The sequence below is a fragment of the Phallusia mammillata genome, chromosome 8, assembly GCF_965637545.1.
Source record: "Phallusia mammillata chromosome 8, kaPhaMamm4.hap1.1, whole genome shotgun sequence".
Lineage (NCBI taxonomy): Eukaryota > Metazoa > Chordata > Ascidiacea > Phlebobranchia > Ascidiidae > Phallusia > Phallusia mammillata.
This window is the reverse complement of record NC_137259.1, coordinates 14231255-14242848: the sequence shown is the minus strand read 5'-3', so window position 1 is coordinate 14242848 and position 11594 is coordinate 14231255. Positions and strand designations below refer to the sequence as shown.

General features: G+C 38.1%; 2 protein-coding genes across 2 annotated transcripts; one reads left to right on the top strand and one right to left on the bottom strand.

The window, feature by feature from the left end:
* The first annotated feature begins 779 nt into the window (after positions 1 to 779).
* On the top strand, positions 780 to 3621 carry LOC145205016 (chymotrypsinogen B-like). Its single transcript, XM_080077638.1, has 7 exons — positions 780 to 1101; positions 1388 to 1491; positions 1850 to 1941; positions 2329 to 2488; positions 2923 to 3007; positions 3083 to 3222; positions 3345 to 3621. Exons 1-7 carry the CDS (start codon positions 1056 to 1058, stop codon positions 3498 to 3500), a joined length of 783 nt encoding a protein of 260 aa, XP_079933764.1. The 5' UTR covers positions 780 to 1055; the 3' UTR covers positions 3501 to 3621.
* Positions 3622 to 4183: 562 nt separating this feature from the next.
* On the bottom strand, positions 4184 to 7021 carry LOC145205559 (chymotrypsinogen B-like). Its single transcript, XM_080078293.1, has 7 exons — positions 6976 to 7021; positions 6341 to 6435; positions 6031 to 6119; positions 5801 to 5963; positions 5345 to 5441; positions 4857 to 5002; positions 4184 to 4620 (listed from the first exon to the last, which is right to left on the bottom strand). The coding sequence occupies exons 1-7, from the start codon at positions 7019 to 7021 to the stop codon at positions 4462 to 4464; spliced, it is 795 nt and encodes a 264-aa protein (XP_079934419.1). The 3' UTR covers positions 4184 to 4461.
* Between the last annotated feature and the right edge of the window lie 4573 nt (positions 7022 to 11594).

The following is an 11594-nucleotide window of genomic DNA, read 5'->3' as shown; positions in this document are numbered from 1 at the left end:
TGGCACAGGGATAGTTATATGTATTTCCTTGTTAGTTTATGTTTCTTTAATATTAAGTAACGAATGTATTGTGTCAAATCCATTAAGTTTTACTTTTATAAAACTACACGAAACACAGGAAGAACGACTACATTTTAAGTTAAGTTGGGTAGAATCAGTTAGAAGTACAATCTGCGCGCTTAACTTAGGTATAAAAGCAGTTAAAACATTTTCGGCGCCAAGTTATTTTGCTGACACAAGTAGCCTAACTCATAATCACACGACTGTAGCTAAACGTTAAAGTGCTGTGCTAATCGACTCATTTTCACCAAAGCTTGAACCACAAGTTACAACAGATTTCAATTCAGCTGTATCTTTTCACGTACATAGATCCAAGGACCATCTAAAGATTCTAAAGATTAAGAGTAATGGTTTGTGCTCAAAAAGAATGATAAAGTTAAAGAAGCATGTGGTAAGATTCAACATTAAAATCAAAACATGACAGCTAGGGTGAATGGTTTTGGGATTGCTTGAAGGTGACATACATAGTCGGCTTGGATTTAGCCACTGAAACCAAAATGGCTTGAAACAATCCGGCTAGAAACGGGTCGTGGCTTAAACTCTCTATGGCTTATTGCACGGTTAAGCCGGCTTGCATTTTTTCACGGGGTTCAAACCCAGGACGATCCCGGGGCACGCTTTTTTAAATGTCTGTACATGGGTCAGGCGCGCCGGGCCATTCGGCCAGGTTCCTGCCCTAGAGCTGATATATTTAGTTCCTGGGTAAATTAAAAATGTTTGCTGACGCGTCGTGCCCGAGAAAAACTTAATTATATTCCTATCGCTGTCAAAACAAAAGCGCTGATCGTGCAAAACGTTTGTGGAAAAACACCAGGTGTTATGTTACTATTTCTGGTCTAAATTCGTGCGAAGTAAAATAATAAATGGCAGATGCGATTGTTCACGCGTCCACTGCAGAGCCACACCCACTACCACACCCCTAACGGCTGTAAGGTTTAAAACAGTGATCAGCGTAGGTCAATTACTTCATTGCTTTCGTAGTGAAAAACGCAACCATGTTGTTTCAGATCGTCGCAGTTTTGACTCTGTCCAGCGCATTCGGTGAGTTTCATAAAAAAGCTTTTGTTTTTTCAATTGAAATAAATTGGTATTATGTCGTGCGTTCAAATCTTAACGCAGTTTGTTTTGTTATATTTCGTCTTCCAGCACGTAAATGCAAGTTATAATTTAGCGTTAGATTTTTCAAAAATCCCGTGAATTTTCTAATTATCTAATTTTAAATGACTGTTAACTCGTAAAACACAGACAAAGTAAAGCATTATAAGTCGTGTTTTTTAGTTTGCTATTCTTCAATAACTTACAAAAACCATCATTTTTGTATCCGCAGCGCTCCCTTACAATCAGATTCGTCACCCAATCGGAGTTGGCGAAACGGAAACGGCACGAATTGTGAATGGACAAGATGCTGCTGTCGGGGAATTCCCATGGCAGGTATCGTATAATGTGACATTTTTCCAAATCAAACCGTTCATTTTTTGGTAACGTGCTACTGTCGGCAAACGTTGCACAGTTGTCAGTAAAAGTTGGTTGAAATGACCCTATAGTTTGTTTTCAACCTCTTAAACATTTTTGGTTTAGTTATTGAAATTTGTGAACTTTTTGAAATAACGTAGCACAATAATTATATTTATTTGGAACAAAATAACAACACAACGTTGTCGATACCGAAAATGACACGAAGAAAAAACGCTATGAGTATATTAACAAATGCCAATCTCATGCAGAACAAATGATTATTTTTACATTATTTTTGCCTGAATTAAAATTTACTTTCTAACAATTTGTTTAGGCGACATTGCATAGATCCAGTGGTTCTCACTTCTGCGGTGGATCTCTCATTTCCACAAGACACGTAATGACTGCTGCTCACTGTCAGCTATCGTAAGTTACAAAATTGTTTTAGAGACAGCTAGAATTTCAGAAAGCAAAAACTCACTAAACTCATACAATATATTCAATTCAGTTTTTCAATAAAAGATATAAATGCAAATTAATCTATTAGAAATTTTTTAAAATCGAAATTAAGTTTAAAGCTAGTTTATCTATGGCGAAAAATGCATATTTCTAAACATTTATCGTATCGGTTGCATTGGATTAAATTGTACTTGTGTAGTTTACAAGCGCATACTACAGTTTTAACTTTTCTGTGCGTTTTATATATATAACATTCAATAATTTAACAAAAATGTAACAAACAACTTTCCATTACAACTTTGCCCCTTAAGGTACCGAAAAATTGCACAATGAGTATTCAAAGGTTTTACACAGGTTCGCAACTGTGGGTCTTGGTGCAAACGATTACCGTAATCCCGAGCAGACGTTTCTCCAACAAGTGTTTACTCCCCATCCTAATTATAACTCTAACACTTTCGACTACGACTACGCTGTCATCACCATGGACCAAGAGGCCGACACTAACAGTGACTTGGTGGGTTAATATTCTAAGAGTATATTTTTATTGTACAGAGCTGGGATAGGAACTAGGATTAAAAAAAGAAAGTATTGGGTTAGATAAGCGTATAATCGCATGTTTGAAGAACCCAGCTAATAATCAATCATTTAAAGCAGAACTATTCGGAAGGGTTTCTTTCGGTGGTTTCTTTTCCTGTCGAACACCACCCACTTTCCTAACACGGGTGGTTAGTTTTTAGGCCCCTCTCGACTGGCCCCACCATTTAGGTTTTGTTTTCGCTTTCCCCTCAAAAGCGCCTGGCGACTCCCCAAGTTGAGAAACACTCTTTTAGTGCAACTGTGTTGTCTTTCACCTAGCGAAATAAACTCAATCCAACGCAACATTTGGCGGGATACATTCTGCGCCTCACTTTTCCACCATGAGAGTGTAACTTTTCTCTTTGCTATTAGGTCGGAGTAATTGAATTGGCAGCAGCCGGTAAGGAATACTCAGGAATGGCTAGCACATCGGGATGGGGATACACAAACGGATTTGGTAAGTGGAGCAAGTCGACATTAAACTAAAATTGTCACAATCGCAACACTTTTTCATTACTTTATAATGTTCCAGTGCAACAAACTCCCTACATTCTTCAAAAGACCGATATCCCTCTGGTGTCACAATCAAGCTGCCAGTCTGTCTGGGGTTCAGTCATAGAAATCACAAACCAGATCCAATGCGCGGGCGGTAACGGTGTCAGCTCATGTATGGTAAGTACTTGTCATTTTCCCAGTTTCAACTTTGACGCAAGGCGTAAAGGTTGTTTTTGACGGCTTAAAGGAAAAACAGTTTTTTCCCTTTGTACCATATTTTCATGTAACCTTATTTACAGGGGGATTCTGGCGGTCCTTTGACTATTCAAGACAACGGCGAGACAATTCTGATCGGAGCAGTTTCCTGGGTGCAGAGCAACTGCAATGGCAATTACCCAGGTGGTTATGCCAAGATCTCCGCCGTCCGATCCTGGATCGACAGCGTAATGAATTAAACGTGATCACGTGATTTGTGCGGCAACGCACATGCGCATGAAAATAAACACATGCCGAAAAAACTTTTTGTTCAGTTGCATGTTTGCTTTGTACATATGCTGTTGCTGAGTTGTAAGCCGAACCGGGTTTAGGCTTTGTTCACGACTACTGTATTTCTTGTCTCGGTCTTTCCTGGGGCTTGAATGTATAAGCATGTCAACAAAACCTTCCGGCCTGAACGGGCTACTCAAAAACGATTCGGGTTCGGATCGGTTTTCGGGCTTGTACTTTTGGCTTTGGGCCTGGTTCGGGCTCCTATAGCAAAATACATAGGGGTGGGGTATTGCCAGAAACGTATTAACCTTATCTTATGGGGAGGGAAAAAGAAACCTAATTTTTACAAGCCGAACAACTCAAACCCTTTACGTTTAATGAGTTGGTTATAACCCTATAGGGTGGAGAATTGTTTGCGTCTTTGCGTGTTCCTATGTTGGCAATGCCTGTTTTGAATAAGAGATAATGCACAATTCTGTTGTGGTCATTTTTAAAAAGCATAAAGGGAGATATTGTTCCTACACTAAGGAACCATACACAAAGATCATATTAAATTGGGTCTTTTATCAACTTCACAGATAATGTTCTCAGAGCTGATAACGTGTATATTAGCAAACCACAAGTACATATTAAAGTAAATTCCTTTTTAAATTCCTGTTTTGGGAGCAAAATCCTCCCCGGTTGGCAACCACTGATCGATAAAATAAACAGTGACTTGTAGGCTAAAGTTGACTAGTTGATGGTACTTATAACGATCATGTAGTTACTAAACGGGCCTTCCAATCTGTACTTTTTATTAAAATACTAAATCACACTTTCATTGCCAATAACTGTTCAGCACTGACAAAACGCTACTCGGTAGGAAACCAAAAATCAAAACGTTGTTAATTATGTTCCTTGTCGTTGTCGTTTTATTTCGAGCAACGTTTACACACCCGCAATGCCATTAATCCAACCACGAACAGCAGAAAGTTTAGCGTATCCCGACGGATAATTGGTGTTGCAAGAGCTGCTTCCCCACGAAACAGCACCAATGAGAATGTATTGCGGGCCATCAAGCACCACAAGTGGTCCACCAGAGTCACCCTAAATGATACGTAAAATTATGTACCATACAACATTGAAAATATGTGACAAAGTTTTTAAAGGCAAAGCTGCTTCATAAAAATTGCAAACAGAATAGTTTGCACACAAATATTTTTTCTAGACGTTTTTAGATGTTCTTTAGCCACCTTGTTTAGCAAACAGCAGTTTTATCAGTAAACCATGAACAGAAAAATGCACGACGTCATGCTATGACGCTATGATGACATGGTACTTACGTTGCAAGAGCCAGTTGACCCTGTTCCCGCGCATTGCATTCTATTGGTAATCGGAATAGAATTTGCTCCCCAAATTGATTGACATTGCGATTGTGATATCAGCGGGACAGCTCCTTCCTGGAGAATATCGGGCACCACACCGCCCCCTGTGACGAAATGTACGTCGATAGATTAAAAAGTATGGCGGTGACTTACGGTTGGAAACGTAACAGTACTGCATAGATATTTGTGTTTAGAAGTGTTGAATAACGTGTATTGCAAACGATATATGCTTAATTCTTTTCAGCGAAATCATGTTCTCGTATGTGGCATATAGGCTACCCCACAGTTCTATTATTTCTCAGATTTTCCTTATTTAGTAGACAATGTATGCTAAATTGTGTTTACAGTATAGTTTTGAAGTATCCTTTTGGTGGATTAACACAGATTCTTCAGCTGCCTGGCGCACATGTGATCAACAAACTCTTTGTCTGTAATCTTAGACCAACCTTGTCCGGTTTTCTTGGTATATCCCCATCCTGTTACAGTGGCTTCAGTACCTGCTGGATATTCCTTACCGTCTGCAACCAAATTCGCAACTGCAACCTTAAAAAAACAGTAGTCAAGGGTTTTGCCGTTTGTATTTTAGTTTTGATATGGATCAAACAAACAAAAAAACTAAAACCCACCAGTTTTATTGTCATATGACTAAAAACTTTCCTTACAAACAATTGAAAAGCTATTTACACTTTTTTTCTCATTCAGCAATTTGGCAGCTGTTTTAGTTGAAATAGATAACAAACATATTTAAAAATGTTTTTGGTCATGCCGTTTTTTAAAGTTTGATTATTTTCAGTTCATGTTGCGGATTTTCGTTGATTTATTTCATTTTTCATTTAAATGTATTTCACACATTCAAATACAGCGATTGGCCACCTAAGTTTATTTTATTTACAAGAACTTACATTGTCGTTCAAAGCGGCATTGTTGGCAAGTGTTATTATTCCGTAATCATAATCGAAATTGTTTGGGTTGTATTGGGGGTGGGCTGTGAATTGATCCTGCTGTATATATTGCTCCAAGTTCTGCCAATAAACTCCACCAAGTCCAACATATACTGTGGTTGTTCTGTTCAGAAAACAATTTGAAATACATGGGTTCCTATATATAATGTCACACAAAATAGGACACATACGTAATTTCGCAATGAGCTGCAGTCATGACGTAGCCAGGAGCAATGAGCGAGCCACCGCAGAAATGGGATCCCGAGCGCTGAAGTGACGCCTATCGAAAAAAATATATTCTATTACGCAAAGCAATATATTACAACACACACCCCAAATCGCCTTGTTGATCTTATACATTCTTATCTAATTATTTCAGCTTCAAATTTTTTACATTTGCTGTCCAATTAAAACGATCAACCGATCTCTTTATATCAGATTTTACTGATGAAACATTAGGCTTGAGACATACTTAAGCAGCTTATTTTAACCTAACATCACCTGCCATGGCCAGGCACCGACATCAGCATCTTGTCCATTGATAACCCGTTCCGATCCGGAAAAAAGCGGATGGATTTGTCTTTCAAGCGGTTTGGCTTAAAACAAATTTTGTTACTATCTTTGACAAAACGTTTATTTCCTCGCTTAAACCGGATTCGGTTAATCCAGATATTCGCCTAATACGGACAAAACTCGAAGTACAAATGATTTGTAATGTGGCAAGGCTTTAAATAATCCGCATCGGTTAAACAACATCTTCGCCTAATCGGCCGTTAGTAGTAGGAAGATGGTGAGAAGAATCACAAGTTCCGTGCAAGACATCCGGTTACCTTGACCTTGACCTTGAAGACGTCTTAAGACTTCCGCAGGAACTCAAACGCGTCGTCTACCAGCTGTGCTAAATCGCTGGATGAGCGAACGCGCGTCGCGCTCGATTGCGTATCGGATGAGCGGCGCGTCTCGTGCGCGGCGCGGGCTCGCGCGCGGCGTTTCGAATGCGTAATCCCGGTAGAGATTTTTTTTTTCGTTTCGATCTTTTTTATTTCTCACACACACACACACACACATAGGTAAGCACAATTAAAGCAGTTTTTGAAATAGTTGTTGCACGAAGCGATCGTTTGCCCGGTAATTACTTGAAAAACAGTCTGCAAATGCGTCAAGCGATATGTCACGCGCCATAGCCATAAGAAAATTATCTAAGTCAAAAAATGTTATAATAAGTTTTATCGGGGCGCTGTGCACAGCTGTTTTTGTGTCTGTTGGCGCCGAACCTATTAAAATTTTAATTGTGCGGATATGGCGTTCGATTTCACATTAAAACTCGAGCCGGCCGCATTTTGGATGAAATAGGATATCTCGTTTCCTATGGTCTCACTGATAAGCTGTTACTAATGAAGTCATTGGGCATATGCTATTACTGTAGTCCTATTTATTTGTGTCAGTTTTTCATTCAAACGATTCCACGTGTAAAATCACACACTTATATATCCGAGCAAAGAGAATACATATACACATTGAAATAACCCATGCAATGCAAACACACAAAATAAACATACATTAAAGAAAACACAAAGAATAAAACAATTACCCCGACATCAAACTTTACAAGTGTAGCTTTAAATTTCCAGGGGATCAGTAGAAATACCATCTGATTTAATTTTTCGTTTGCAATACAAATAGGTTAGACCTTTTTTATATTGGTTATAAGTAAACATTTTTCCGTTTCTAAGCATAAAACCTTGATTGCAGACAGTAAAATCCATTTGTGTTTTTAATACATTCAAATAGTTTTGCCGTCGCAAATCATCGACCTTTCCTTGACCCTGAAATTCATGGTTTTAGGATTTTCTATTGTCAACCGAAAATTATAGTTTGTATCATGGTTGCATAAACCATTGTTAGCCACGCCGGCAAAAATGAAATCGGTTAAGTGTGATAACTCTTATCCCAACTCCAACTCTCGGCCTAAATCCTTACCTTTGATAAAAAAAAAAACAAAAAAAACATCAACGCTGGGCCTTTAAAGTGCCTTGTTTTCAGGCCGCTCAAGGAGCAAGGCTCAGCCACAAATCTGTCATATTGCTTGTTTGTTTATCATGTCAACGGTAGTTCAAGATCTGTACAGATGTTGTGTGGACAAAAACAACCCAGTAACTGATTAACAGGATTGCAGTCGGGTGTTGTACGATTATAAACAACAATGGGTTGCTTATGCCGTTTGCAAACGAGTCGCAAATAAAACCCTGGGCAGCGATCATAAACTTGACAAAGTCAAAACGTGATCTATTATTGTGTGTAAACCTATCAGTGATGCTGAAACCGATAAAAGGCCAATCCGTTAGTTCCCATAGCCAAACCCGTTTTTTTTTCGTGTGTGATAAAGTTTATAATTGCATTTTAATAAAAAAAAAACTGATCATAAAAAATCTTTTGCAGAAATGCTGTCAAACTGATTGCGAAACTGTCCTTGATTAGGGTTGAGTTATCCGGATAACGGTTAACCGAGTAGATTGTTTGCTATCCGATATCCAGACTTTTTGATCGGTTAACCGGATAACAAAGTAGGAATAATGCGTAAGCGTTTCATCAATTTCAGAAAACCATGCAATTAATGTGCAGTGAGAGAGACGTAACGAACGATTTCCTGTCTATCCAAATGTAAGCCTATATTCACTTCGTTTTACCTATTACCGCAGGTAAATCGATAAAAGTATGTTATAAATGAAACGCAATTCAAATAGCTATTACACGTATTGTAAGATGAGAAAATTGAAATATAGGCCCAGGACAATTTTAAAGAGGACAAAAGCCCTGTTTGTGATCTTTTTTGCGCTCGGAAAATTACCATAAAAGGGCAAAATGTGAAATGATTGATGTATCGTGCCGTTTAAATACACTATAGAAGCACTAAATGTTATAAATGCGTAAACTTGTTATGTGCTGGACAATTATAATCACTGAAACTAAATTTGTTCTACACTTATATGCTGTTCTAATAGTTTTATATATATCTGGGTAACCTTATAGCTAGATTAAAAATATCCGTTGTTAGAATAGTTATCCGTTGTTAGAAATAGAAATTATTGATATCGAAGTTAGCCTACTTGTGATGCGTTTAGATGTATTTGCCTGTAGAGACGTGTTTGCAATCGTGCTTCTTCCACATAACAACCGGGAACGGATTTAAGTCCACCAATCAATTGATGTAACCGTTTGTTGCGGTCGCGCTATGTGCTGCAATTTGTTTACTCAAATGCAAACACAGTAAAAAAGTTTACCACCTACGAGCTTGAAGCTGTAAAATAGTTTTGATTGCACTAAATACAAAAGGTAACACAAGTTCTCTTACCCGTTTTAATGCGACAAAAAACTCTTAATTTTTATTGCAGTCGGGTGCTGTACGATTGTAAACAACATTGGGTTGCTTATGCCGTTTGCAAACGAGTTGCAAATAAAACCCTGAGCTGCGATCATAAACTTGACAAAGTCAAAACGTGATCTATTATTGTGTTTACAGAAATGCAAACATAGTAAAAAAGTTAAGGGTTACCACCTACGAGTTTGAGCTGTAAAATAGTTTTGATTGCACTAAATACAAAAGGTAACACATGTTCTCTTATCCTATGAAAAAACTCTTAATTTTAGCATGAACTAATACGAACGCGCTAAAGTCAAACTGGTTGCTACAGAAGAAAGTGCTCTGAAAGAACACCTACACTTTATTTTTAATGTATTGCATTGCACATGCAAACAACACATCTTTTTACTTTTATTCACACAAATTAACTTTTTCACCAACATGTACTGTTTAATGAAAGATCGATATTTTTCGAAACTAGCAAACAAACAAAAAACGCCTCTACAGACGTGGAAAGCGTGACTTTGTTTGTGTTGCTATTAACAGAATCACGTCGATAAAGATAATTTTGACATCTGTGTGTGTTAGGCTTCTATACCATCGCTTTTTCAAATCTCTTTTAGTCACAAAATTGTGTATTTAACAGTAAAGCCTACACATGAAATTGCCGGCGATACACTTTTCAACAACCGAATTCATGCGGTTTTATGCACACGATTGGAGCAGGTCTCAACGTGCCCCTGGTATTTGATTGCACTATTTCTCCCCGCTCCACACATAACAAAACCAGGGTATCAATACAATGTAAAGAAACACAATATTATTCGATTAGCCAATCTAAATATAACAACGCGCAAGCTCGAATTTTTACTACAACCGAAAACCGAGCAAGTTGTTATTGCGGGCAAACACAGGATAGCTGGAAACCGGCTGGAACTTTATCAGATATATGCTAAAAAAACTTTGTTCGAAGTTTAGCCAAGACTACAGCTGAATTTACAAATTCCAATGAAAGAAAAACGTAATCCAGGCTTTATGATAAAGGAGTATATAAAGAAGCGCAATAAATTACACTTTTTACAGGTGAAATTTATAAAATTTCACTTCATAAACGTCGCACAGAACATGAAAAGTTCGATTTATAGTTGAACCAGCTCTTGCAATTGTTGCATCACATTTTCTTACGATTGCACCATTGTGTGCACACAGGGCCCTCAAGAGAAGAAAAAAAGATGCTGGTACAAGTCAATTTCTTGGCCCCCTTCAGTCATGTCGGTAATAGTTTATTCAGTTGGGGAATAGTTTATGCTCCGAGGATTTAATGAACAAGCATTTAGTACGTTTATGCGTTCATGAGAACAAACAAAAGCAGGTTGGCTATTGGAAATAAGTGCGAAGAGATTCTTTGAAAAACTACTTTTAATTTGACAAACACGAAGACGAACATCATCCTCTTCGAGTGTAAACATCTTCACACACACATATATCTGTCGCTTTATAAACTTTAGCAAAATGGTATAAAAAGGTATCTCACTTAGTTACAAAGCTGTGACCAAATCAAATACGAGTAACAAATGCCATTTTATGTCATAGACTTGTAGTACACTTGTAGTAACACAAATGTGCACTTCACAGGCAATCGCCTGTCACATAGCCGTAATCAGATATATACCGAAATCACATTGAGGATGGCTATGCCCAAGACAACAATACACATTATCAAGTTGACTGCCAAACAACAAACATAGTAAGAGAGAGACAAAACCCTGACCATAATGCATATAGTATACCAAGGAACTTAAGCCTACCAAGTGTTGAGAATTTAACTTTTTTTTTAACTATATGCCAGTTCAGATCATCATTTACACGACTTCCTTACTTACCAAACAACGGACACAGCTGTGACACACAAAAAACTAGGACCGGCTTGAAAACAATTTTTTCGGACATGTCCGGGTAATTTCGCTACAACTTACGCATGCGCCGACGTAACAACCCCCCCCCCCCCCCCCCCCCCCCCCAAAAACGTGCAGAATAACGCAACGAAGCATAGAGTTGCACTAACATAGGGTTACCAGACATCCGAAGTTTCCCGGACATGTTCGAAAATACCTCGTAAAATCTGAGTCCGGAAATAATTTGCAAAAACATAAACCAATAGCGATTAATACGGCTTCGTACGAAACCAGTAAAACTTTAACAAGTGATTTGCAGGACATAGAAAAATTATTTCACGAAGCCCTTAAAAAAGAAGACGACTTTGCCGCAGATAAAAAGACCTCACAAGTGTGTAAATAAATCACTTTTGAAAATGCAGTTTACACATCCGAGCAGTATCATTGTAAGTGGCCCGTCACAATGTGGTAAAAGTTTTTTCACTCGAAATGTTATTCG

Bases quoted from the DNA above. Each gene is read 5' to 3' on its own strand.
- LOC145205016 (XM_080077638.1), top strand. From the start codon at position 1,056: ATGTTGTTTCAGATCGTCGCAGTTTTGACTCTGTCCAGCGCATTCG. The intron at 1,102-1,387 runs GTGAGTTTCATA...TTGTATCCGCAG, and splicing joins GACTCTGTCCAGCGCATTCG to CGCTCCCTTACAATCAGATT. The intron at 3,008-3,082 runs GTAAGTGGAGCA...ATAATGTTCCAG, and splicing joins GGGATACACAAACGGATTTG to TGCAACAAACTCCCTACATT.
- LOC145205559 (XM_080078293.1), bottom strand. From the start codon at position 7,021: ATGGCGCGTGACATATCGCTTGACGCATTTGCAGACTGTTTTTCAA. The intron at 5,964-6,030 runs GTATGTGTCCTA...TTTTCTGAACAG, and splicing joins GCAGCTCATTGCGAAATTAC to AACAACCACAGTATATGTTG. The intron at 5,442-5,800 runs GTAAGTTCTTGT...TGTTTTTTTAAG, and splicing joins ATGCCGCTTTGAACGACAAT to GTTGCAGTTGCGAATTTGGT.